Source organism: Acomys minous, assembly GCF_964271855.1.
Source record: "Acomys minous genome assembly, chromosome: 17".
Classification (NCBI taxonomy): Eukaryota; Metazoa; Chordata; class Mammalia; order Rodentia; family Muridae; genus Acomys; species Acomys minous.
In genome coordinates, this window is record NC_140500.1 from 55,753,140 (window position 1) to 55,781,112 (window position 27,973).

At 50.5% G+C, this 27,973-nt stretch overlaps 2 protein-coding genes across 2 annotated transcripts in view; one reads left to right on the forward strand and one right to left on the reverse strand.

Annotated features, from left to right (window-relative positions):
- LOC311588705 (pre-mRNA-splicing factor ISY1 homolog) overlaps positions 1-27,973 on the forward strand; it is a 176,236-nt gene that overhangs the window by 64,000 nt on the left and 84,263 nt on the right. The window lies entirely within an intron of this gene.
- On the reverse strand, positions 294-27,831 carry COPG1 (COPI coat complex subunit gamma 1). Its single transcript, XM_084765913.1, has 24 exons — positions 27,671-27,831; positions 26,564-26,616; positions 26,166-26,246; positions 25,838-25,909; positions 25,594-25,673; positions 23,108-23,183; positions 22,762-22,854; positions 22,361-22,447; positions 21,138-21,295; positions 20,917-21,050; positions 19,307-19,374; positions 18,949-19,137; positions 16,570-16,665; positions 12,091-12,334; positions 11,164-11,239; positions 10,344-10,447; positions 9,513-9,638; positions 9,170-9,238; positions 7,268-7,410; positions 6,907-7,078; positions 5,682-5,779; positions 3,817-3,955; positions 3,441-3,539; positions 294-1,722 (listed from the first exon to the last, which is right to left on the reverse strand). Exons 1-24 carry the CDS (start codon positions 27,705-27,707, stop codon positions 1,592-1,594), a joined length of 2,625 nt encoding a protein of 874 aa, XP_084622039.1. The 5' UTR covers positions 27,708-27,831; the 3' UTR covers positions 294-1,591.

Consider the following 27,973-nt stretch of genomic DNA (forward strand, 5'->3'; position numbering starts at 1 on the left):
GCCAAGCACTCCAGGAGATCCCGTGCTCCTCCTTGCCAGGCCAGACTCTAAACCAGAAGCCTTCTGCTTCCCAGCCCTGCCTTCCAAGACCCATTCGAGTCACCCTCAAACATGGCTGGCCACCAGAATGCGATTTTCTAGCTCTCCACACAGAGCTGGTTAAGGGTCAGGAAGGCCCTCCTTGTGTTCTTGTTAACTTTTGCTTTGTGTGTGTGTCGTGTTCGTGTTCGTGTGTGTACACCGTTAAATAAAACAAAAACAGCAGTAGTCTTCACAGAGGGAGGCTGACACAGTTCGCTTCAGTTGGGTTTATTAGAACGGAATGGCCTCCAGGTGAGGACAGAAGGGGAGGGGGTTAGGCAGAAAACACAATCATGGAGGTCTAGGCAAGATGGGGCCTTAAAGGAAGGCCTTTCCCTTAAAGCCTGGAGGCCCTTCACTAAGGGCTGGAAGGAAAGCGAGGCCAGGCAAGGGCAGCTGCTTCAAAGAGCCCCCAGAGGAGGATTGGAGGGTGGGGGGCAGAGAAATGTCTTTAGGGAGCAGCCTTCAGGACGTCTCCCTGAGCAAATCCCCCCAACGAATGAGAAGTCTGACTATACCTTTTAGGGGTGACAGGAAACTTTACATCTGATGATTTAGTTCAATAAAGCAGGCATGAGCACATGGAGGCGGCAGGAACGTAAACCATGGGGTACTGTTAGGCCACAGCAAGGAGGGCTTCTTAACTATGCTCCAGTGTGGCCTCATCTCTTCAGGGTATGGGATTGGCCTAAAGGTGCCGGCTTATGCTCTAACATGGGCATGTGTGTGCACAAGCATCTCACAAGGTGTGCAAGAGGCCAGAGGACAACGTCTGGGAAATGTGTGACAATCAGTCTTAGCAGGTGCCTTTACCTGCTGAGCCACCTCAGGAGCCCCACAGAGGTCCACTTCTTAAGAACAAGCGCTGCTGGGGTTCCCAACAGACTAAAACCACCTGCTTTGAGTTTAAAGCCAAGACCCTTGAGGCATACCCTAGGTTTCTTACTCCCGCCGGAAGACTCGCAGACTGACCCAGAGCAGAAACTCTGGACCCTCCAGCCCAGAACTGCTCAGGTATCAGCAGTGAAGGACCGCATGGCTTTGGAGGCCCATCCATCTACAATGCCTGGTGATGAGTGGCTTATCAAACCTGTTGGCTGTTGTCACACAGCTGGCCTTCAGCCCCATGCTAAGCTCAGCACTGACACAGTCCTAAGCGGTTATGTGCACGCTCCACATGGTGAGCGAGGCCTCCAGGAGAGGTGGGCCCTGAGCCAGCGCCTGCACCAGAAGCAGTTATTCAAGAAGCGCATGCTGACAGTACAGGGATGAGACAGCTTCCTTGGGGATAAATATCCAAGAAGGTCTGAACATTTTATTCATTTGTGATGTCTCCTTGCAGGCAGGGTGACAAAATCTCCTCTAGCATTCCTGAATGATAGGATGGAATAAAAAAATCTGTACTGATTCCTGATTGGTGTGGATAGGTGTGGGAAGGGTTTCCACGGCTTCACAGGGAAGCAGCGACTCTGACGTAGTGTTGGAGAAGGCGAGGGCTTAGGCTGGTCCTTTAGCCCACAGATGCCAAGATGATATCTACTGGCAGCTCCTCTGAGCTTCTGGCTGTCACCTGCATTGTCACTGTGTCCAAAAGCAGAAGCCGGGAACGCACAAGGATGTCATGACCACCCCGGAACACACCTGGAAAAAGAGTGAAAGCAGAGAGAGAGCTCTGTGAGGCTGAGGGCTGTGGAGGCTGTGTGAAGGGTGACACATGTGGCAGCTGCTCAAGGCAGCAGAGGCACAGCTGGGGGCCTGGGCGAATCTCACTGCTTCTCTGAGCTCAGAACCCTTAAGGAAGAAGGGTGCAGCAACTATTTCAGGCTCCTGCCAGACTTGAGTGAATGCTCCTGTGGCTGGGAGCTTGGTTATGTAAGGCTTACATCTCACATTAGAGGCTCACACATGGTGGCTGAATCTGAGACTGCTGAGGAGGCAGTGGGCCCTAAAAAGAAAACCACAAAGCAGGTGTTTGACAGACCCAGGGGAATTAGTTGCCTCATCAAGGCCAGAGGGACCAGCCTGGCGGTAGTGAGCTGTGAGCAAGAACACCTCCCCAACCCAGTGTGTAAACACAGCCCAACCCCCCCCCCAAAACAAAACCCACCCCACCCAAGGTTGGGTGGGTCTCATATGGTAGAACACTTGCCTTGCTCACCAGGCAAGAGGCCCTGAGTCTGGTTATCAGCACAGGAAAAAAGCCAGGTGTGCGGCTCACTGAAGGCTGAGGCAGGATTACTTAAAAATTCAATGACTCTTGAGCCACACAGCCAGATTCTGGTGCAGGAATCTGCCTAGCCTCAGTCACTGAGTTTCATTGCCAGCTCCATTTCCACAACTGTCTCCGGCAACACAAGCTATGGCCCTTTTTGAGTTAAAGACAGGATATCAAGTATTTACATATGAATTACAAAATAATTTGCATTAAAATGCTCTAGAGAATAGAGTGGGCACAGGTGCTCTGACAGAGGGAAGGAGCAGTTAGTGTTTGAATTTTCCAAGATAAAATGTAGATGGTCACTCAAAAAAATTTTTTTTTAAATTTATTTAATGTGCATTGGTGTTTTTCATGCATGCATGTCTGTGTGTGAGGGTGTCAGAGCCCCACGAACCGTACTTACGGTTGTGAACTGTCATGTGGGTGCTGGGAATTGAACCTGGGTCCTTTGGAAGAGCAGCCAGTGCTCTTAACCACTGACCTTCCCTTTTTTTTTTTCTTTTCTTTTCTTTTTGGTTTTTTGAGACAGGGTAGTCCTGGCTATCCTGGACTAGCTTTGTAGACCAGGCTGGCCTCAAACTCACAGAGATCTGCCTGCCCCTGCCTCCCTGAGTGCCACCGAGCCATTCTTTTTTTTTTTTTTTTTTTCCCCTTGGCCTAGCCCCTGGCCTTAAACTTACACAAACATTCCTGTCTCTGCCTCTCAAATGCTGAAATTACAGGGTGAGCTACCAGGCTGGGCTCCACACCCAATCTTCTTAGAACAAAAACAAAAATCAAAAGAATAACCAATAAGGTTGATAATTAGACAAAGGAACACCAGACAAGTCACTAAAAAGAAATAGGAATGGAAGATACTTACCTTCATTCAAAATGCAAAAACTCACATTAAAACCACACTGGGGGCTGGGGAGATGGCATTGCACCCCAGCTAGATCATGGACTGGCTGCTTTAAGAGACTAGAAGCCACTGAGAACTGCTGAGCCATCACGACACAGCCCCTGCAGCCAGTGACATAGGATGAGGGACAAGGCCCTGCAGGACTATTGGAGCACACGTGGCGTAGGCTGCATGGGGGCAGACAAAACCCAATGGCTTTCCCACCTGTAAGCTACTCAGATCCCAGGAGATGGTTCTTACCAGCTAGCAGCAGCGTGTGAGTGTTCTTGTTTTCTGGCACTTTGTCTGACCTCTCACAAGGATGCATTCCCAAGAACTTCACAATATTGCCCACAGCCTCTGTAAAGGGAAAGTCGCAGCGATGTCAACAGGTGTTATGAGTATTTTTGTGTGTTTATTTTGTTGGGTGCTAGTCAAACCCTGGGCCTCACACATACTTAAGTATGCATTCAAAATGAGACACAAGCCCAGTCCCAAAGCAGGGACCCTTCTATACCACTCAGCGCAGGTGCTCTGGGAACGGCCTGGACTCTTGGCGGGAAGAGGGAGGCCAGCTACAGTAGAGCCCAGGGTTCTGGAGGCAGCCAGGCCAGAGAGGGTGTCACCAGCATTTTACCTTCAAGTGTCTTGATAGTAGACAGGGTGAATGTTTCCTCTTTCTCAAACTCATCCCCGACTTCATCCCAGGCTGCTTCAAAGTTCACCTTCATGACTTTTTGGATGTGATCAGACACAGTAACTTCTAGATCCTCCAGCTGGAGAAAAGGACCCCAAGTTAGATTCAGGAGAGGCCTGTCCCACGTTTCTAGGCCTCTGCTGTGAATTCATCTGCCTATCCCTTCCTCCCTGCTGCCTCTGTGGGCACATGGTGGGTTGCAGGACACAGAACAAGCCACGGCAGGACCCAGCAAGGGTCTCAGTCAAAGTGCCACTCTTTCAACGGGCAGCAGCCAGTTCTTCAGCAGATGCTGTACTTCAGCTGTGTCTTCTAGGCACAACACAGGCTGAACCCTACTGTCATCTCAGCTGAGAACTTGACAGTTAGGTCTTCCATTCAGCCAGCATGGACTGACTGTGTTCACACGAAGGCTCTCTCTCTCTTTTTTTTAAAGATTTTATTTATTTATTATATATGATGCTTTATTTGCAGGTATACCTAATTACTAGAAGAGGGCACCAGATCTCATTATAGATGGTTGTGAGCCACCATGTGGTTGCCAGGAATTGAACTCAGGACCTCTGGAAGAGCAGCCAGTGCTCTTAACCACTGAGCCACGTCTCCAGCCCCCACATAAAGGCTCTTTTGTTCATTCTTCTAACAGATCCTCACAGAAATCTGTTCTTGCAGGAGTTTACAGTGCACACAGCCACTACTACTGTGAGGGTGCCTCAACCTCAGCTCCCCAGAGGCAGTCCCTGCCTCAGGCATGTTAGCTCTGGAATGTCCATTCTCTACTGTGGCCCTTACCCCACACAAGGTGAAGGTCAGATGCATTCTAGTGACTTGGGGACTCTTCGGCCTAGCAGAGAGCAGAGGGCCCAGTTTACGTAGATAAATGGTAGGGTAATCTTTTGTACACTGTGTGAAGGTTGTCTTTGCATTTTCAATTGATGATTGCTAAACCAACAGAGAGCTCAGTACTGTCTGGACTTTGATTTTTTTCCCCTTTCTTTCTTTCTTTCTTTTTTTTTTTTTTTTTTTGAGACAGGGTTTCTCTGTGTAGCCTTGACTGTCCTGGACTCATTGTGTAGACCAGACTGGTCTCAAACTCACATCAATCCTCCTGCCTCTGCCTCCCAAGTGCTGGGATTAAAGGCTGCGCCACCACTGCCTGACTTGACACTGTTATTTTTATGGTCATCACCTGTCTCATAGTTTGTAAACACTCTTCCCCTCTCACCTTTTGATTGGCTTAATAAAGAGTCTAGGCAGGACTTCCAGGCTGAGAGATGGTCTCTGGGAGAGGAATCAGATGTAGGAAGATTTGATATCATGACACCGGAAGGTAACAGGTGCCCAGACTGAGAGAGAGGTAATGGGCCATGGGGCAGGAAGGCCAGAATCAGTCAGGCTATAGAACAGCTGAGAATCTGTCCAGCTATAGTGCCTCAGCTTCTACAAATATCAGGAAGTCTCCGTGCCTTACTTAAAGAGCTGGCAGATCCAGAAAGTCCAAGCATAGAAAGTAATTTGACAAGAGCAATTGAAGTCTTGCTTGACTTTTGAGCCAATTAGGAATTTATCCTAAGAAAATAATCAGAAATGCATCTGTAAAAATTCGTGCACGTGTCAATATGTCTGTGCGCCACAATCACACAGTGCTTGTGGAGGCCAGAAGAAGGCATGTGACCCCTGGACCTGAAGTCACAGACAGTTGTTTGTTACTATGTGGATGCTAAGAATTGAAGTTGAGTCCTCTGAAAGCGCCCCAGCGTCTCAGCCGCTGAACCACCCCCCAGTTCCTGACACGATCCTCTTACCACATACTCGTCCTCATAGCCTTCCTCATCAATCTCTCCAGTGTTGGGGTCACAGTCCTTCACAGTGAACTTCATCACACAGCTGAACGTGCACGCCACTGTGGAGAAGAAGGGCTGGATGAAGACAAGTCCTTCACGGTCAGATGGCTGTGTTCTGCCCTTCAGGCAGCATCAGTACCAGGTAACATGCTGGGCAAGGAAGGCAAGGCCTTATAGGACAGGTGTGGGAGGTTGGTCTGATGTATTTTGATGCTAATTACTGCTTGCTGTCTCTGTGACCCACCTTGTCTGGAGCCTAACCTGTTTGACCAATAACAGGCCATCACACCTAGGCAAGGCAAATGGGATAGGCGGGGCTAAGGTTGGGGGGCTGGGGAGGCTTGAGGAGACAGACAGAATCTTGAGAGAGCCAGGAGAAGGGAGAAGGAGGCTCGCCATCATGGGTTAGACGGAGGAGAAGCACATGGCTGGCGTGGATGGAGACTTGGCCCAGAGGAAGAACATTAACAAGTATTTGGAATTATAGATGGGAGGACAGAAATTATTAGAAGCAGATGGCATGGGATGGGGCAGGGATTCCATACCTGCCCCACTATGGGAAGTAGTTTAGGGGATTAATATCTGCCCTGCCCCAGGTTAACTAAGACTATTTTAAAATATAACAGGTGTCTGTGTCTTGATTGATTGCTAGCAGGTTAGAAATTACTGTCGTAATAATAATTATAGGTCTAATAAAAATTATTAGGCCAAACTGGTAAATTAACCACAACAGACAGGAATCTCAAATTACATGTCTAAAGAAAAAGGCAAGAAAACAGAGACAATGCAGTGTGGCTGAGCCTGTGCCACAGCTGGAGGCCACTGTCCATGGTGGAAAAAGAAAGCTGGTAATATCACTGGAGAAGTGAATTTGAGATGCCTGGGTGTTTGTGCCTGTCTTCCCAGGGACTCGGTGCTATAGTGAAAGAGTACTAACTTGTCTGAAGACCAAACAGGCCTTAATTCTAAACTTAGTACAACTCACCTAACTTGAGCCTCAGTTTCCTCATCTATGAGCAAGAATAGGCAGCACTTACTCACAGAGTTGCTGGGAGAATGAAATAAGATAGAATATGAAAAGAACTTGGGCCTAGGCAATTATTCTCTCATGCCTGAGTCAAGGTGTTTCTGTGCCGTCCTTGATGCATGAACTCCTGTGGAGCCTGAACGTGTCTAGAGCGCTCACCAGCTGTGGGGTCTTCCTTGGGCAGAGCCACCAGTGTGTAGCAGGTCCCAGGCTGGTTGTAGGGCAAGCTCCTGGCAGGCACATAGGCGAGCACTTCGTATGCCTCGGTAGGCTCCATCTGCACCGTGACATTCTCCAGGGTCTGGTCATTGAGGGTGTTTGTGCAGTCAAACTGGATAAGGCAGAGTGGGGTTCAGATGCTGCAAAATCCAGGATATATGCCCCCCCATACACCCACCTGCTCCCAGGCCCCTGACCCAGCCCTCGGCCTGGTTGGCCTGGTTGGCATGGAGTTGGTTGGACATAGTTCTTCTCTACCCTGTGAACGCTCACCACCTGGGCCTCAGGCTGCCCTGCTTACCTGGAACACCAAGTGGTCAGAGAAGGTGTGTTTGGTGCAACGGATGACATACTCAGTCTCCGACTCGGTGAGGGCCACTGGCTCAGGTGAGGACTTGAAGAGGGGTCCTAGGCCCTGGAACTCAGGCACCGCTGCTAACTGCTCTGAAATTCACAGGCCACATTTACTTGGTTTTTGGATCTCCACACCAATTCGTGCTGATTTCTAGTAAAGCCCCTGGCCCTGTACCCTCCCTGAAAGGGAGGACATGTGCATATCCAACTGGCTGCTCCCTTGTCCTCGGCACATTCATGCACCTCTCAGCTCAGGTTCAAGTTGGAAGGTTCAAGAAAGGAAGATCCTTTCTGTCTTATGCACTAAGTGGGAACCCCAATGTCCCAGGCCTCATCCATCTAAAGACCTTTAGTTCATCAATGATTCTCTGTCTCTCCTGTTCCTGACCACCCATCTGTCTCTTTCTCTCAAGAGGAGATAGCTGTTAGCCACCTGACACGGTGACAGGAGCTGAACTTGGGTCCCCTGCTAGAGCAGCATGTGCACATAACCACCTTCAGCAAGTATTCTTAAAGGAAGGTGGTGATTAGGAAAAGGCTGCACGGCTGAGCTGCGTACTGTTATAGTTGCCAACTCAGGCGAAGAACAACGCACCCTAGGCCCTGGCCAGTTAAGACAGAGGGCCAAATATGAGCTATTTCTTTGGAGGGTCTAACTCTGTAGCGCAGGCTAGCCTCAACTTTGGGACCCATCTGCCTCAGCTTGCTGAATCTTGAGATTACAAGAGAGTGCCATGATGCCTAATGAAGAGCTGCTTCAGAACGCTGCAGAACACCACACATGGTAGCACGGACTTGTAATCCCAGCTACTCAGGAGGCCAAAGCAGGGGAATCCAGTTCGAAGCCTGCCTACGGTACAGGGTAAATCCAGGGCCACCTGTGCGCCTCATTAAGATGTTCTCACAACATAACAACGATAACAAGAGCTATAGTTCAATGCTAGGGCACTCATACCCAGTATGCTTTAGGCCCTAGGTTCAACCCTAGCCCCCAAAATAATTAATTAATTAATTAAATCTTTCTTTGGAAAACTTTAGTATGGCCTGGGGTAAGACTCCTCCCTACCACACCACAGCAGGTCCTTGCCCAGGGTTACCATGACTGAACCAGGCTAATTCTGGTATTCTGATAGGCTGAAAGCAGTAATGCAGGTGAAGAGGCACGTGCCAAGTCTGTAAGAGATGTCTAACAGCTTCGACACTGCTTGCTTCTTGCTCTAGGGCAACATTTCTCCCTGGTGGTCACTGGGCAGCTATGTTCAGTCACAAGGCTTGAGACACTGTTACAGCAGCAATGGGGAACAGATACAAGACAAGAGGTTTGGAGAAGGGCTGGGTTCAAGTTTCTTGACACTAGTGTCTATGTTTCCAAACTAGTGTTTTAACAGCAGACAGACCTTACAAGGCAACACAACTGAGCACATAAAGAATCAAAAGCACGGCTGGCATGGTGGCGCACACCTTTAATGCCAGCACTTGGGAGGCAAAAGCAGGTGAATCCCTGTGAGTTCGAGGCCAGCCTGGTTTACATAGTGAGTCCAGGACAGGCAGAGATACACACAGAGAAACCCTGTCTTGAAAAAAAAATCAAAAGCACAGTGCCAGTGCCTCTGACTCTAGCTACACTCCATCAGACATCCTGGGACCCAGGCCACAAGCACTCAGAGTCCAGCAGAAAAGAAGCCCCAGGACGCTCCATCACCCAGCACTCAGGAGAACCAATAGACTTCTCGCTCTCTTTAAAAGACGCTTGGTGCTGGGCTGAAATGCAGGGTGCCCAGCACACAGGCAGGCACTCCACCGAGGCTCTGAAGTCACCTAACGACTGACCATACAGACCATTACTCACCCTGGAAAATCTCCTGCCGAGTGGCTGCCACTTTCTCTGGCTGTTTGACGGCTGCGGTGGCAGTGCTTTCTGCAAAAGCAAGCACAGCTGGTGACCCACAGCTCTAGTCACAGGCAGCATGGTGCTGCTGACCCCATGTTATTACTTGGATGTTATAAATGCCAACTCCCCTGAGAGAAGCATACAAGGAAAGAGTAAGCTTGTCACCATGACTATCCCCACTGCATGAAGCAAGAGGTGGTAAGGGCTACTCTTCCCTCTCTCTTTTCTGCACACCCACCTGTCACTGTCCATTCTACAGCCAAGGGAAGCACATGGGCTTTGGGGACAAACAGGACCTTACCTGCTCTCTGCTCTGCCATAGGGGTGGTGGCCAGAGGCACAGACTTGAGGTCAAACGGCTTTTCAGATGGTTCTAGTGTATACTGCTGCAGGGCTCTTTCCAGGCCAGGGATTGACACAGTCAGACCTAAAGTCAGTAAAGAGATCATGCTGCCTGCCTGGCACGACAGACAGGCTTGGCGCGCCTAAGGAAGACAGAGGCCTGGGTCCCCCATTGTAAATGCTAGATGTGTTGATGCTAAGAAAATCATGGAACCTCTGAGCTTTACTCCCATCCTCATCTTCCTTTCCTTTGACAGGTAGGTAACTACAAAGTGACTCCAGAATGTTCTATAACAATAGAAGTTTCCATCTTAGTTATTACTGTGTTTGTTTGAGATGTCATTTTGCTGTGTAGCCTAGGCTGACTTGGAATTCTCCATCCTCCAGCCTCAGCCTCCTCAGAGTGCTGGGATGAAGGCATCAGCCATCACACCAGGCTTAAAAGATTTTACTATTGAGTGTTTTGCACTCTGGACACTGAGCAAAGAGGATTGTCATAAATTCAAGGGCAGCCGAAACTATGCAATGAGACCCTATCTTAAACGAATAATAAAAGTTTTAGACTGAGGAAACAGCACAGTGGTGGCAACTTGCCAAGCATGTGCAAGGACCTGGGCTCAAGCCAGAGTAACACACACAAGAATACTTTATTTTGCTATTGCCACCGACAGGTTCAAGCCACGTGACACTGTGCCCTCTGAGGTTAAATCATATCAATCCAAAGAGATTGGTGTGTAAGTGCAGGGAGCATGTGTGTGGTCTTAGATGTCCTGGAGCAGAGAGGACTTACCATTGAGGATATAACTTGCATTGAGAGCCTTTTGCTTCTGCTCCAGGACATTCAGGTAGAAGGTGGCTCTGTCTCTCACTTCGTTGTCATCATCCATCACACACCTGCAGCGGGGACACAAGGAACTCCCAAATGAGCCTAGCATGGGGTCAAAGAGACCCTGCAGGGCTGCAAGGGGATGGCAGGGCAATGCAGAGCTCTTAAAGTTCGGTGCCAAGGATGGTGGCTCTTTTTTCTTTTCTGAGACAGGGTTTCTCTGTGTAGCCTTGGCTGTCCTGGATTCCCTTTGTAGACCAGGCTGGCCTCGAACTCAGAGATCCACCTGCCTCTGCCTCTCAAGTGCTGGGATTAAAGGTGTGGGCTACCATGCCTGGTAGGTGGTGGCTCTTGAATGACAGTATAAAACACAAGGGGCTGATGCAGCTCAGTGGTACACCTCCCTAGTAAAGGTCTCATTTAGCAGGACCAGACAAACAAACAAACAAACAAACAAACAAAAAGACAAAATATACAGAGGAGCCCAGAGGAAAGACACTTACACCCTCTTCTGGACTCAGCAGTTACTAGGTACCACACACACAGTTCACAAATAAACATGCAAGAAAAACACCCACATAAATAAGATTTAAAAAAAATGAAATCTTTGCTAGGCATGGTGGTGCACATAGCAAGTTCTAGGACGGCCAGGGCTATATAGAGAAATCCCGCCTAAATAAGTAAGTAAATACATTTAAACAAACTTTTTTTTTAAAGGGCCAAAAAAGTGGACTGGGCCAAAGGGAACCATGTTGCGCACTCTGGCTTCTGGGCAGAGACTCACCTCTTCAGTAACACCAAGATACTCGGTAACATCTCTTCATTCTGGGCTCCAAACTTGGCCAGCGCGCTCACTGCACCTGGTTCCAAGGTAAATACGACTCACTGACAGCCCCTCAGGCCCACCTGCCAGAGCGCTGAGGACACCCAGTGCTCAGGGTGGGAACTCACACACAAGAGCTGGTGGGCTGGCTAGAACATGCTAGAATAGCGTGGGCAATCCAAGTGGCTCCTGCTACCACCCAGGCCCCAACTTCCTCTTCCAGTGACTGGAGAAAGAGGTAGCTAGATCAGCGAGTCCTCTCCTAGGGCTCGAGGGGCGGCTTTCGGCTGAGTAAGGCCACAGACACTAGCACCACTGTCAGGCTATTTACCTGAACAGCTTCATCTGTAGCTAAGCCTGGGAGTGAAACAGGAGAAAATAACCTATCACTCAGGGATTAACTGCCAAAAGAAGAAAATCTGCCCAAGGGGAACAGAACTAAGGGGGGCAAAAAAGGGAAAATAAGATGAATCAAAAACAAGATAGTAGGCTGCTACATCATTGACTTATAGAAAAAGGTAAATTTTATGGTACATTTTATCTCTAAAGTTGTTTTAAAAAGAGCCAGGTACGACGGAACATACTTGTGATCCCAGCACGCACAAGGCTGGAGCAGGAGGATTTCAAGTATGAGCCAGCTTGACTGTATAACAAGACCCTATCTCAAAAAACAACTCTAAGCACCAATATACAGTGAAATTAAAAATAATAATAAATTGTAAAAAAAAATCACTGATTCAGACGGCATCCAAAATCCTTCTGACAATGTAAAAACAACAGCTCACAAGGCCATGTCCCCAGTGTGCTTGTTCCCTGGGGGCTTAGGTCACTTTTGCAAATTCACTGCAGAAAAAGCCAAGAGCCCGGATCACCTCAGCTCAGGCTTACCTGCCCGAACCTCTTCATGCTCCAAGACCACCCGGTTGTAGATAAAGCGAATGTACTTGGAGGGGTTGTTGGTCTTGGGCCCCTCCTGGCCCAACAAGTGCAGGATGCGGGTGGCCAGCACAGTGAACTCGCAGTCCTCTATGAACTCGCAGAGGTGTGACAGCCCCGTCTCTTTGCTCTCCTCGTTCTCCTCAATGATGCTGATGATGCAGTCCACAATGGCACGCTTGTACTCAAAGCCACCCTGCGGCGACAAAGCTCTAGCTGAGCAACGGGCTCACACCCTCTGGAGACCTGCTGAGGCCCAGCACCTAGCCAGGCCCCCACACACTGCTCCACAGACGCAAGCAGGAGCCTAGTCTTCTGCCTCTTGGATAAAACCAAAGGCTTTGCCTGGAAGCTCACTAGAGCCTTCTAATAAGAGGAGAAAGTTTAATGGAAACACTTCAGACCCCAAGTCTCTCTTTTTTTTTCCTTTTGGTTTTTCAAGACAGGGCTTCTCTGTGTAGCCTTGGCTGTCCTTAACTCGCTCTGTAGACTAGGCTGGCCTCAAACTTGCAGCAATTGCCTGCCTCTGCCTCCAGAGTGCTGGGATTAAAGGCGTGCGCCACCACGCCTGGCTGACATGTCTCTTGTTGAGTGTAAGATACATTATATCAGTGAACTGTTTAAGATGGCTCCGGAGGAAGGGCTGCTCCCTACCCCAACCCGACCTCAGCTCCAAGCATGTTTTGTTTCCCAAGACTTCTTGTGTCCAGGGATGACTGCCATCTGCCCTGTGATAAGAGGAAACGTCGGCAGCAATACAGCCCAAGGGTGAAACAGCACCTTGGAGTAAAAGCACTGTGTCCCCAAGGAGAGCTCCGCAAATCATTCACAGGCATCTTCCCAAAGCAAAACACTCCTCACTGCTTCTCTCACAGTGGGAACACGTGTGGTGGGGACGGCCAACTGGAAGTCTCACCTAGCAGGAGACAGTGCGTCACAGGGGCCTCAGATGTCTTGATCTTCCCCAGAGCTTTCCCATCCTCCTGCAGGGTGATGTGTGTGACTGTGTGTTGTACTGTCTACATGCAGTTTGCTGCTTTCTTCCTTTACTCCTGCTGGCTATATACCTAACGGGCTCTTCCTTTACTCCTGTTGGCTATATACCTAACGGGCTCTTCCTTTACTCCTGCTGGCTATATACCTAACGGGCTCTTCCTTTACTCCTGTTGGCTATATACCTAACGGGCTCTTCCTTTACTCCTGCTGGCTATATACCTAACGGGCTCTTCCTTTACTCCTGCTGGCTATATACCTAACGGGCTCACTCACTTGAAATGGGGAGCCAGGCCATGGGAGCTAGTTCTCCACACAGACACCGAGTGGAATGGATGGCGTGCCACAACATCAAGCACAGAGCTATCATCTGATGCAGTCAGTCCACTTCTGGGTACCAGCCACAGGACAGATCACAACAGTGACAGCACAGAAGCAACCTGAGTGCTCACAAACTGTAGTCTGTACTTTAAAGGGATATTACTCAACACTGAAAAAGAAGAAAATCCTGATACATGCTACAGTACAGAAGAAACTCAGAGACATTTATAAGTGAAATAAGGGAGACAGAAAAAGACGAACACTTCATGACTCCCCTTAAATAAGGTAACTGGAGCAGTCAGATTCATAGACATAGAGAGAATTGTGGGCAGAAGAGGCAGAAGATGGGAGCTGGTGTTTAGTATGTACAGAGCCCGGGGCTGGAGAGATGGCTCAGCGGTTAGGAGTATTTGCCAACAGAGAAGACTCAGGCTTGATCCCCAGCACTCACTGGCTCACTCAACCATCCATACCTCCAGGTCCAGGGCTCTCATGCCCTCTTGTGACCTTTGAGGGTGCCAAGCATGCACATGGTGCACACACATACACGCAGAAAAACTCACCCATAGAATAAAATGAATAGGTCTAACTGAAATAAAATGTTAAGGGGGCTGGAGAGACAGCCTGGTGAGTAGAGCACCTGCTATTAGTTCTCAGCACCCCATCAGGCAGCTCACAGCTGCCAGTCAGCTCCAGCTCCAGGGGATCTAACAGGCGCTCTACTCTGCACAGACATTGCATTAGACACACCTATATACACATGTGCACACGCGCACACACACACATGCTTGAAAATACATACATACAACTAAAGATAAAATAATTTTTAAGCCGGGCGTGGTGGTGCACGCCTTTAATCCCAGCACTTGGGAGGCAGAGACAGGTGGATCGCTGTGAGTTCGAGGCCAGCCTGGTCTACAAAGTGAGTCCAGGACAGCCAAGGCTACACAGAGAAACCCTGTCTTGAAAACAAACAAACAAAAAACTCAAAATTAAATAAAAATTTAAAACTACAAATTATGAGATGAGCTAGACATAGTTGTGTAATCCTATAATTCCAACTCATATGCATATACCCCAACACCCCCGTAGATACATTTATGTAAAAGAAGATCTTAGATCAGTGATCCGATCCCTCACCATCTTCCCATGCCAGCTTTCTGTTCTGTGGACTGTGACAGCACCAAAATGTGCAGCTGGGCTGCTAAGAATACGCGCCATCCCGCCTGTGTGTGCTCATGAGCATGCACTAGGGCCTGTGGAAGTCAGAGCACAACTCGTAGATGTCAGCTCTCTCTTTCTGTCACAGCTCTTTCTGCTTTCAGAGTTTCAGGGATCAAATTCTGGTCTCTGGCCATCAGACTTGGAGGCAAATGTTTTATGCATTTATCTGTGCCCTCACTTTACCTTTAAGGGGCTCAGCCATTCGTGTGCCTGCCTCATGAGTAATTCTGAAGAACAAAGAAAATGGGATGTGAGCCAGGCATGGTGCCTGCCTGTAATCCCACATTCAAGATGCTGAGGCAGGACAACCTTGGACTTAAGGCCAGTTAGGTACACGGTGAACCAATCTCAAGAAGGTGTGTCTGCTAAGTGAGTCAGTTGGTGAGGCAGCCATGGCCAGCTCTCAAATGCTATTTAAGTCCCACTGGCACAGCCAGCCACTTGCTCTGACTAGATGGCAGATGGCAGCAGGCACAAGGCAAGTTCTCAAGTCTGAGTGCTACAGCGCCTCATAAAGGCCACTCATACCTTCACTGCTACAGCAAGCATGGAGCTTTCTGGGAGGCAGGCAGAAAACTGAGGAGACAAAGCATGCGTGTGAGGGCCAGAGGCGCCTGGGCTCCAACATCACACAGTGTTCTCCTTGCTCTTCATGGTAATCCGAGGCGGGTCATTCCACTCAAGTGACACTAAGCCTCAGCGTCCATTCTTCTATGACGGGTCTAGTGTATCCCAGGCTAACCCCCAAATCACTATGTAGCCAAGGATAACCTTGAGCTCTGACCTTCTTGTTTCTACCTCTCAAGTGCTAGGAGGTACAGTACAGGCATAGTAAGTACAGGCATGTATCACCTACCCAGTTTATACAGTACTGAGTCAAAATCAGGTCTTTGTGGATGCAAGGCAAGCATCCTAACAACTGAGCTACACCTCCAGTTCCCAGAATCCTCTTTTCTTTGTTTCTATGTTTTTCTTCCAAAATGTGATGTGTGTGTATGTGTGTGTGTGTGTGTATATTTACACATAAGTACAGATACTCATAGAGGCCAGAAGATGGTGTTGAATTCCCTGGAGCTGAAATTAGAGGCAGTTATGAGCTGCTAAATATGAGTCCAAAGTTGGGTTCTCTGCAAGAACAGTATGTACTCCTAAGCTCTCTCTCCAGGACTTCTTTTAATACACACACACACACACACACACACACACACACACACACACACACACCACTTTGTGTATATGTTTACTATATGTGTGAGTGCAGGCATGACACAATCTGAACATGGAGGAGAGATCACCTGTCAGGAGTTGGTTCTCTCTTTCTACCATGGAATCCAGGTATTAAAGTCAAGTCATCAGGTTTGCATGGTAAGCCTCCAGAGCACTGGAGTCAAAGGCATGCACCACTGTGCCCAGCAGAAGTTTACTTCTTATGATAAGCACCCTGGAGGCAAAGACAGGTGGATTTCTGCCAGTTCAAGGTTAACCTGATTAGTGAGTTCCAGGACAGCCAGAGCTATATAAAGATTGGTCATAAAACAAAATACCAAAACCCTGAACAAATGTCATGTTTTTAGCACCAGTTTTCCAAGAGCTCCTGAATGGCACTGCAGCCTTCTATGCCAGACTTCATAACAGAACCCGTGCGCCCTCCCTCTGCACAAGCGTGGCCTTGGGCACCTGCTGGACCAGGTGCGCGCTGCTGAGTCATCTGTTATTACTGCAATTACGAACAGCTATGCTGTTGCATCACCTGTGCATAGAGTTTAAAGTGCCAAGGGCACCAGGAAACCAGCCGTTTAACAGTATTCTGAGCTAATACCAAGAGACAGGTCTTGGCAGCCAGGCCACTCTCTTCATCAGAAGAGCTCACAGGATCCCAGTGGCCCCACTTACCTCTTCCCTTAGCATGGTGAACAGGAAGTTCATGAGCACGGCGTGTTTGCGAGGATACTTCTGGCACAGGGCGCTGATGGCCTGGACAACCACCACCTGGGATAGAGACACACATGAGCAGCAGCCCCCGACAGTCCTGGAGACTTGCTCACTAAATGTCAGAGTCCCTCCTTAGGCGAGACCATGCCCTAGGTCCAACACACGAGCAAGAAGCCAGGAGGAACACCTCTCTGTGCTGGGGCAGAGTCCTGAGGCCACCCAAGGCTGTCTTAGTAGCCTACGTGAGGGTCTGCATCCCCAAACCCTGGCCGACCCACTTCCCTGCTGCCTTCCACATTTTCACTCGGCATCCCGTGCTGTTCTCTTCTCAGGGTCTCTTAGGCATCCTTAGTCCCCGCGGTTCATCCTCCTTCTCCTCTTTAACTGGCTTGTCCTTCCAGGGCTCTGATGTCACCCCTCTTGCTTGCTAAGCCAGTTGTCTTCTGAGATACAAGTCCCCTAAAACTCAACCTCCACTGTCCAGAAGGATTAGCGTTATTTGTAAATCCAAGCACACCACCTCTCGCTGTGCCTTCATACAGCCCGCAGGCAGAGGAGGTTTCTGCCCACATTGCACTATGCACGCTCTAGAACGTCTCCTGCTATCGCAGAAACTGTTCCTACCATTACCTGCTCTGACGGACACTCTCCAGTGACACACTTCCTGCCTCGGTTTATAGAACACTGAAACAATCTAACTGTGCAAAATAAGGAATGAGCAGTGACCGCCAAGGGTCAGGGACGAGTGCTGGGCATGAAGTGCACGGGTGATGCCAAGTCTAACTGTCCAGCATGAAAGGCCTCCCATGTGCACCTCAGAACCAGTGAAATAAATCTGCGCAAGCTCTCTAGATGGCACAGTTGCTGGTTTCTTCATTGGCACTAGACTATGCCTATGTGGGGTGTGGGCATTGGAGTTGACAGAAATGCGCAGGACCTCCCTTCTTATTTATTTGCAACCTCCTGTGAATTATTTTAAAGTAAAGTTTAAAAAAATATGCCAGGTGATGGCAGCACATGCCTGTATTCCCAGCACTCGGGAGGCAGAGGCAGGCAGATCTCTGTGAGTTTGACACCAGCTTGGTCTGCAAAGAGTTTCAGGACAGCCAGGGCTACACAGAGAAACCCTATCTTGAGGAGGGGAAAGAAAGAAAGACAGGAAGAGAAGAGAAGAGAAGAGAAGAGAAAAAGAAAAGAAAGAAAATTACTATAAGCCAGGCATGGTGGGCTACACCTGTAATCTCAAGCACTTGGGAGGCTTTGGCAGGACTGCCTGAAGGTTGGTGCCATCCTGAGTTCTACTGAATTCCAGGTCAGGTCAGCCTGAGCTACAGAGTGAGGCCCTGGCTAGAAAAAACAAAAACAAAACAACAAAGCAGGTAGGGTGATACACACCAGTAACCCCAGTAGCAATGAGAGGTTAAAGCAGGAGAGTCTTGAGTTCGAAGTCAGCATGGGCTACATAGGGAGACCTTATCTTTCTTAATTTGAAAAGCAGAAGGTGGTGGCACACACCTTTAATCCCAGCACTCAGGAGGTAGAGGCAGAGTTAGAGGCCAGCCTGGTCTACAAAGTGAGTCCAGGACAGCCAAAGCTAACACAGAGAGACCCTGTCTCAAAAAAACAAAAAAAGAAAAAAAGAAAAGCAGAAAAAATCCAAACCACCACCTTTCCAAATGTCTCTTTACAATGAAAACCTCAGAGTCGTAGGCCTGTCAGTAAGCAGTGCTAGCCTGTTCTGCTCCCTGTGTCTGCTCATGTGTTAAAGCTCCCCCCCACCCCCCACCCCCCACCCCCCCACTGCTGCCCCCTCTCCTGAAATGCTAGAACAGAGAGCAAGAGCTCAATGAGAAGGTCAGGAGTGAATCAGCAAACCCCTTCCTGACCTAAAAAGTACTTTTGTTTTGTTTTAAATATTTTATTTAATTTAGGTGTGCTGGTGTGAGGGTGTCAGATCTTGGAGGCAAAGACAGCTGTGAGCTGCCATGCGGGTGCTGGGAATTGAACCCGGGTCCTTTGGAAGAGCAGGCAGTGCTCTTAACCACTGAGCCATCTCTCCAGGCCCATTTTTTTTGTTGTTGTTGTTGGGGTTTTTTTGTTTTTTTGTTTTTTGTTTTTTTGAGACAGGGTCTCTCTGTGTTAGCCTTGGCTGTCCTAGACTCACTTTGTAGATCAGGCTGGCCTCGAACTCACAGTGATCACCTGTCTCTGCCACCGAGTGCTGGGATTAAAGGCGTGCACCACCACGCCCAGCAAAAGTACTAGTCTTAAGGTCCAAAGGGACCTCAGGTTGTGAATCTCCCTTGTCTTGGGGTCGCAGGCGGTGAGGGCACTTGGTACCTTAAACTCATCTGAGATCTCTGACATGAAGGAAGAAATCTGCTTCATAAGGCGGTCGATGCTGCTCTCACTCCCTGTCTTGAGGAGGGTGGTGATGGCCAATGTGGCAATGCTGCGGTTCGAGTCTGTGACCAGGTTTTCCAGATCCAGATTGCAGGCAGTCACTGCCGAGGGGTGCTTCATGGCCACCTACAGAGGGAGGACAGACACACCGGGCAGCACCCCACTCTCCTTTCACCTCCGGGCTAGGCCTGGCCAGAGATCCTTTGGGGACCATGTCTATCCCTTTGCCAGACCATTCACAGGGAAGAGACACCACGGACCAGCCCTCCTCCCTTCCCCTCCCCCCAACTCTTACCTTATTGAGGGTGCGCACGGCGGCGTAGCGAAGCGCGGCCTTGGGAGAGCTGCAGAAAAGCTGGAGCACTGTGGGGACAGACACGTGTCAGGCTCCCTCGGTGCCAGGCAGTGGAACACCTGGGGTCCCGGGAAGCAGCGTGGGGTCAAAGGTGAACAAGCTCTCAGGCCAGTCGCACACACGCCTTTTGCCTAGCAGAGGCCAGCAGGAGTGCCTTGTCCTCAGCCATGTCAGCGAGGGCCCCGTGGTGTCAATGGTTGTTATGTACTAAGCACCAGTCACATGCTAGGTCCCCGCTGAGAGGGTGGCAGCCTGCTGATTCTCCCAACTCCAGGGAACAGTGGCAAAGCAGCTAAAGTAGTCAGCAGCACCTGACGGAAGCAGGGTCCACAGCTGCCGCCTAAGCACTTAGCCACCTCTCTCTCCTTCCATGCTCACAGGACCCAGTGGAGCATCCCTCAGCATCCAGCTAGGGAGCCAAGTCCTCCCTCAAGGGCCAAATTTATTTCTCTCTGGTACAGTGGCAAAAAGCTGACCCGTACTGTGTCTACTGGGAACCACACCATCCCCTCAACCTGGCTGCCCAAAGCTCACAGCTAAAGCCTGTGTTCACGCCTAGTCTTGAACGGGACTGTACTTTGGATATCAACTTCCTTTCTTTAGAGCTTAGCTTTTATTCTCCTGTCATTTTTTAAAACTAACATTTTCCTTAAGATAGGATAACTAGCTTTTACAGCCTCTACTTCATGTCTTCCATCATTCTGGAAACACGGGGCTATCACAGGAGGACATGAGTCTCTGCACGGTGAGTGAATGCACGTGTTTGTTTCCAAGGAGGAAGGGCAACTACAACTTCCAATGGAACCCCATCTGTCTACCAGCTTACTACCCACTGTGGAGGCCTCTAGAAAAACAGCGCAATCACCGCAACTCTCCTGTCACCTCTGGGCTGGGCCTGGGCTAGATGCTCATCACTCTCTCCTACTTGTGGAGCCAACACAGACCCTTTTTGAACTCAACACAGCCGCTGGCCTGCACCAACTCCTGGGGTTTCAGCCCCTGGGTGCGTACTCTCTACTCCCATCCCAGTGCTGGCACAGGGCAGGGGGACAAGGCGTGCTTTGATGGCTAGAACAGAAACAACTCAAAGCTGCCGGGTTCTCCTTAGTTACACACAGACTGCGTCCATATATGTGTCTCATACTAGGCTGAGTAGCTTGTACAGATCCAGCCTTTACCACCTACAGCAAGAGGGTCATTCTTGTTTCAGAAGGGCTGAGGCCTGGAGAAGAAGGTCAGAGGACAAGGGCTTGCCCACCTGCTGCGAGCAGCGCCAGTCAATCTGCTGTGAGCCCCAGTGCTACCCCATGAGCACACTAAGCTTTACAGGTCTCGAGCCCCACCCCCGGTCCCCCTCTGGAGCCAGCTGGCCCAACAGTGCTACTATGGACCCCACATCTGCCTCTCCAGCACTGAAATAGAACTGCAAACACTGCACCTCAAAAGCAATGCCTGTGACAGCCCTACGTCACGGCCTATCTAAAGACCTCTGGTTCAGGGCCTATGCCCTGCAGGCCAGCCATGCAGCAGGGAAGGAGATGTACAGAGACCTGACACGGCAGGGGCCAGCTCTTTGGCACTGCAGCCTGGCAGGTTGACAATGGCTGAGGCAGCTTCGTACACCACCATCTCATGCTTGTTACGCAGGCAGCTCTCGATGAAGTCAAAGAGCGGGCTGTCCCGGCTACAAAAGAACACAGCAACAAGAAGTTGGGGACAGCCCAGCAATGCAGGGGGCATCACCTAGCTGGCAGGAGACCAGCATGCTCACCTGCCGTCTTCTTCTTCCAGCTGCTTGCTGGCCACTCGGATCATCATGCAGTAGGCAAAGGGGGACTTGAGGCCGTGCCGGGTGAACTTACTGATCATCTTACTCACGGCCAGGCGGTCATTCTTCCGCACATGGTACAGAAGTCCTAGGGCATGGTACTAGAGGACAGGGGCAGCATGGGAAACAGACACATAAGGCCAGGTCTGCTGCTGTGCAGCACTGGCAAGGCCACCGTGTCTCTCTGGCTTCACCCTTCTTGTTTAGGAAAAGCAGAGCAATCACATGCACATGGAGGGGCTGCAACAGCTTCCCCAAGCACTGTGCGTGACCAGCACCAGCGTATTGCTGACACACCACAGTCATGATGTTCTCACTTGCACCAGCATTTTGGCAAGGACCCTGCAGGCATCCTGACTATGAGGGAGGAGACACCAGAACAGAAAGAGCCACAGCAGCAGCTGGGGACAGGACCTGAGGAGCCTGGTCCTGTGGAGCATAGGACACAAACCCTTCCAACACCCAGAGGGCTGGCCTGCTTGTCCCAAGCTGGCTCTAGAGGTCTAGAAGCCCAGGGATGCCACTTTTAGAGATATAAGTTACCAGGCTCACTTCCTGTTCTTCCTGGCATTCAAGGGCCAAGGTATGGCAGGCGTTTGTACTGCCCGTGTGGCTAAGTGTCTCTGACCCTTAGAGGTGTGCTAAAACATTATTGCTGACCCCAAAGGCAAGATCCAGGCAAAGAGTGAGGAGAATGACAATCACTGAAGGAAAGGGACAAACCTGTCTCTCCCATCCCTCATCACCTGCAGTTTCTCTTTTAACTCTTGCTCTTCCAACTTTTCAAAGAAACTGAGACTCAGAGGGAGGCTTAGGTTACAGAGGAAAGTTTCTCAGATGAAAACCTCCTGTCAGTAACATAGCCTGCTCAGCAACGGTTTGGACCGCAATGGCCATCGGCCTACCCGGGCCAGGTGGGTTCTACAGCCTGCATTCCAAAACATTCTCATCTGCCTTTCAACACACTCGGCCACTTCAGCAGCACCCAGTAATAAACCCTTCCACACACTCCATGTGCTGCCCTGGCTGCTTCTCCCAAGGCCCCACCTCGCCACACCCAGGGACAAAAGGATGAAAGCCTGTCCTGCCCAGAGGCCATCGGCACTCGTGGAGAGTGGATAAGGACGGTGTGTCGTGCGCCTGAGTGCTTTCAGCATCATTCTCACCTGCACCATGATGTTATCACTGGACGCTGCCTCCTGGGCCTCGTTCACCCAGCGCTTGACCACATCAAAGCTGCATTTCAGCAGATGCTGCAGACAGTGGGACATGCTCAGGGGTCAAAAAGAAGGCTGCCCTTCTTGTCACACCCCTGTCCTCTCTCAGATGCAGTTAGGGGCTCCTGACTGTCCTGATCCCAAGACCATGGGCAGACAGCATGGCTGCCACCCTCACTCTCCCCGCCTGATGCCAGCCCTAACAATCTGCCATGTAAGGGACGGGTCTTCTCTAGGACTTCAGTCACCCCCGTTCTTCCCAATGGACCCCGAGTGTCTTCTGACAAGACTCTCAGACATTTCACTCTCCCTTCAGCCCACCCCTGCACTCCCCGGTCCCAGCTACGTACCAGGGAAGACACGAGGGCAGAGCTGGAGACACTGGGTACCTTGTCCACAATCGCTTGCTTCATGTAGCGCTCGACAGCCTGCAGCATGGTGCTCTGTGGTGGGAGAAGGTGAGCTCAGGCGTGGGAGCGACGGGCGGGGAGGAATGCAGGCATTTCAGAAGATCCTATCTCACACACACACACACACACACACACACACACAGACACACAGACACACACACACACACAGACACACACACACACACCCTCCTCCACCTGATTCTGAGAGCTGCAGACAACGTAGAGTATGCTTGGGATGAGGCCCCACTTGAGAGGCTGGGAAGCAGGCAGAGGAGGAAGAACTCACATCAGTGATCTGGCAGAGGGCCCGCACGGCTGGACCACGGTAATTATCTTCTTTTCCAGTCATGTCTTTTGTCAGGCTGCCGGGGAAAGGAGACCCTGTTGACATGCGGGGTCCTAGGACATCCCAGTCCTCCACACCACCCCACCCCTGCCTCCTAACTACTGTTTCCCTGTACTCTCACCCCTCCAGGCCAAACCGTAACCTGAACAGCAGCTTGAACCAGAGGCGGGCATAGTGGCACACACCTGTGATCTCAGGCAACAGGATCACCATGAGCTCAAGGCTTCCTAAAGCACCAGAAAGAGCAGCTTCTTGGTGAGCTATACTCTCGTCTGCAGGCCATCTCACATGTAGCTGCTCAGCCTGGACCTTACTCCTTCAGAATCTAGACATTCTGAGGCCTTTTCTGGTCCAAAGCCAAGCTATTGTCCGGAAGGGATGCTGGCTGGCTTGTGTGTGGCCAAGCATGGCTCTGCAGGCCTTGTCCTTCTCCCCATCCCCTCTGCCTTGATAAAACCCATTAGACTATATTCCTAAAGCCAGCCCCCAAGGTCCAGTCCCTTATTTGGCCACTTCCTCCTCCTGAGGCTGACTACCAAGGTCCAGCTATCAAAGTGTTGAAGTCCAGCAACGAAAAGCCCCCTTTGGCTCACCTAATTAACACGCCCTACTAAAATTAAACACCTATATGGGTTTTCCCTATAGGCCATGTCTGTCTCCTCTCTATCCAGAGGCAGGCTTTTGTCCTCCCTTCCCCTCCCTCTCCCCCTTTCCCTCATCCTCTGTGTCCTGTCTTTGTCCTTTCTCCTTGGCCTCTGTCCCTCTGGGGCAGACAAACTCCCTTTATGATGAGAGCTTGTCCTTCGGTCCTGCTTTCCCAGCCCATTCCACAGCCATAAGCCATGTTAGCCCATCGTAACAGCCCAGCCGCCTGGCTATTTGCTTGTAACTCCTGAGGCTGCAGAGGCTAGGCGTAGTTGAACAGTCTCCTCCAGGACTGAAGCTTTCCATCCTGCAGGAAAGCTCCGTAAGCTGGAAATAGCTTCAGGAAGTCCCTAAAACCAACCAGATTCCCTAGGTCTCTCCCCGCCAGAGTAAGCAATAAAAGCTGAGGGTCTCTCTCAGACCAAGAGCTGAGCTGCACAGAAGTTTCTCAGAGCAAACCAGCTGCCCAGAAGAGGTCTAGACCAACCGAGACAACTGGAAAGGACACTCTCCATCCTGCTGAGCTGCCTGCAGGCTGTGCAGTGCGCTCCAGGCTCCCGACTTTGTGAGCCGTCACCCACGCTGAGGTGGGCTTTGGTGATACAGCTATGTTTGAGTCGTTTCTGCTCCTTTAAGTAGCACCTAACCCCTATTAATGTAAGTACCTGAATAAAAGTCATGGTTCACCAAATTGGACTTTGGTGGCACGCGTACTTTGGTCTGTCGTGGGTCTATCTGGCGTGAACAGATGTGTGTGCTTCATCTTCCCAGGGAAAGTTTTGTCACACAACACCATGGCTTTCTTGTTTGCTTCCATATTCCCACCACACATGGACTGATAAATATTCTATATCATCTTTCTAAAACACTTTTTTTTTCCAAGACAGGGTTTCTCTGTGTGGCCTAGGCTGTCCTGGAACTCACGATGTAGACTAGGCTGGCCGTAAACTCAAGAGATCTGCCTGTCTCTACCTCTCAAGGGTTAGGATTAAAAGCACGTGCTACCACTGCCTGGCTTTATTTTATTTTATTTTTTCACTGCCTGACTTTAAAAAAAATTATTTTTAGATTTATTTTTATTATTTTTAGTAATGTGTAGATGTCTGTGCCTACCAGTGCCCTCCAACTCATCAGATTCCTCTGCAGCTGGAGACATGCCTACTGACAGGGTGCTAGAAACCATACTCAGTCCTCCGCAAGAACATCAAGTGCTCTTAACCATGGAGCCATCTCTCCAGCCCCAGTAAATGTCACCACAATGTACCTGAAAATGGCTGTATGGACCCTTGCGTAGCAGTGTCAAGAAGAAACGAGAACTGGGGCCCAGGGTATTTTGCTCTCGTGCGTTTTTGTTTTATTTTGCTTTTTGGAGACATCTTGCTATGTAGCCCAGGTAGATTCAAACTAGCAGCAATCCTCCTATTTCTACCAAGTGCTGGGCATACAAGTGTGCACCACCATGTCCAGCTCTGACTCCCAGTTTTCAAAACCACAGACTATGCATTAGTGACTCAGGCTGATGCAGAAGCCAGGACTTGGCCAGCAGACTTGGTCATAAACTTCTTTTCCTTTGCACTCACTAAAGACTTTCAGAACCTTCCGTGCTGGTTGTGCTGAAGGGAAAGGAGGAAGGGAAACGAGGCCAAGGAAGTGAGAAGGCAGCAGAGCACCCTAGAGGCTGGCACGGCATAGCCTAGGAGGAAAGGGCGCTGGCCACACGCCGAAGGTCCCTTCCCTGCACATGTGGGTCCCACCAGGAGCCACCCCCACCCGAGGCTCGCCTGCTGGTAACAATGATGACATCCTCTGCGATGCAAGACATCTCCTTGATGGTCAAGTAGCACATGCGACGGAGTGTGGGCTGAAAAAGACACGGAGAGGACCCTATCAGTCGTTCTCAGTGGGAGAGGCAGAGTCGAGAGAAGCCTGGCGCCTCTGCAAGGCAGACCGCGCTGACAGGTAGCCCTCCCACCACCCTGTCACAGGTGTCACATCTCCAGAAATGCAGGCATTGGTGTTACTTACATCATTGGACTGAAAGAGCTTGGTCATGGCAAAGAAAGCCTCGGTCGCTTCTGTGGTCCCCAGGTGCTCCCCCTGTGGTAATCATAAAAGCCTCAGATTTGGACAGGAAGACAGTAGGCTAGACCTTTGGAGCCTGCAGGGTCAGAAGGCTAGACCTTTGGAGCATTCAGGGACAGTCAATAAGCAAGAGCTGTTAACTTAAGAGGACCCAGGATGGACTGCTGGTTCCAATTACACAGCTTACTCGTACACCCCACCCCACCCTACCCCCCCACCCCACCCCCATTTAACAACCCCCTGCATTCCCCGCCAAGCCTCCTCTCACTACCTGGTTTATGAGGTAAAGGATCTTGGTGAGGATGTGGGCACATTTCCGAGGGTTGATAGGAGTTTCGTTGAAGACCCGAGCCTGGGAAGAAACAACCGTTACCTTCCAGAACTGTCTCTCACTTCACGAGGGGCCTGGAGAGCCCCGGAGTATATTAATAACCAAGTGCAGATAAACGTATTCTCAAGGGGAAAGAGTTTGTTTTCCTTGTCTCCTAACCATACCCAAAGGCTTTGCTTGTGCTGCCCTACTGACTAGCCATGCTTGGCAAATATACTGAGCAAAGGCCCTTCTTCCTGGGCCCGGGATTTTAAGACCATCACTCTACGTATGTTAGTATTCTGACAGCGTGGCTGGCAGGCACTCCTGACCAGCCAGCCAGGAATGCTGGAACTTGCCTCTTGGAGGACCGCACTCTTCTCCAGGTGCTGGAGGGGGTTGGAGCCTCCACCTGCAATGAACAGAAGACCTGGTTACAGGCTGGGACCCTGCGTTAACCTCTTCCCTTCTTTTTCTCATGTAGCCCATGCTGGCCTTGAACTCGGATGGTAGCAGAGGACCATCCTGCGCGTCTGATCTCCCTGCCCCCGTTTCCTGGCTTATGTCTTGCTGCGGATCAAACACAGGGCTTCATGCACGCCAGGCAAGCGTCCTACCAACTGAGTTGCATCCCCAAACTGGGACGCTAAATGTCAAGATTCCGCCGAACTCTGGGAAGGGAAGGAAGTCTCCATCCTGTCCCAGTGTTACTCAAGGCTCCTCTGTCTGTGTATAAGCCCTGCTGAGGGACCTCCTCTCTTCCCCAGACCATCCCCTGACAGCCAGCCAGCATCCTTTCTGCGCCTCTCACGGTGCCGCGGTGTGTGGTCATTCTTGCAACCAGAACGTAAGTGAGTCTATGTGCCAGGAACGGCCAGCAGGAACTAACCTGTGGCTGAGGTTCCCTGGCAGCAGATGTCACATTTCTAAGTAACCATGCTTGTGAGTATCTGGTTACTGTCTGGTTCCTCCACTCCATTCTAACATTCCTCCTACAGGCATGGAGTGTCCCACTTGCTCTACCTACTGCAATGACCAGGATCTGTAAGGTGCCTGATGGTCAGGAAATGTACTTTATTGAATGAATGAAACGGTCAGGGTTCTTAGCTGCAGGATCGCTTACGTATTGACTGGCAAAGAACCGACGCAGCTCTGGCAAATACCAAGAGGTCTGATGGAAATACAAGGAAACATCCACCCTGGGACCCTCCTCTGACAAGATGGGCAAAGGGAGGCCCAGAGAGGAATGTGACCCGCACAAGGTCATGCAGCAATCCTGGCCAGAGTTGGCGAACGCGAATAGCATGCCCCTCTCTGAGGACAGCTATGGACCTGCGCACAACCCCCCTGGCCCCTCTTGTGCCTAGGCTCTGGTTCTGACAGAGGCCCGGAAGAAGGAAGCCCAGCAAAGTTCCAGGATTGTGCGCGAGGGTTTGGCCTCCCCAGCCCTTTCAAGGGTCTCTTACCCGACTCCTCGTCCTTCTTGTCGAATTTCTTCAACATGGTGCCAGCGGAAGGTCCAACGCAGCAGGGAGATGATGCTCAGAGTAGCGGCGAGAGCAGCTTCTCCCAGCGGCTTCCGTACTCCCGCCCGCCACGTCGCCCTGAGCGCTGCGTTGCACATTGCGCATGCGCACTCTGTAGTTTGAGCCTGCGCACAACCGCGCCCACCTTACACTCAGTGCCGGGTCACAGAAACTACCGAAACCTAGCTGAGTGGAGGAGGGCGGAAGGGGAGGGCTGGGACCACAGATGAAATGGGCGTGGCC

Excerpts from the sequence above, each read along its gene's own strand:
- COPG1 (XM_084765913.1), bottom strand. The coding sequence starts at position 27,707 with ATGTTGAAGAAATTCGACAAGAAGGACGAGGAGTCGG. Across the intron at positions 25,910-26,165 it reads TCCTTTACCTCATAAACCAG|GGGGAGCACCTGGGGACCAC; the intron begins GTAGTGAGAGGA and ends TGATTACCACAG. Across the intron at positions 21,051-21,137 it reads CTGGAAGAAGAAGACGGCAG|CCGGGACAGCCCGCTCTTTG; the intron begins GTGAGCATGCTG and ends GTTCTTTTGTAG.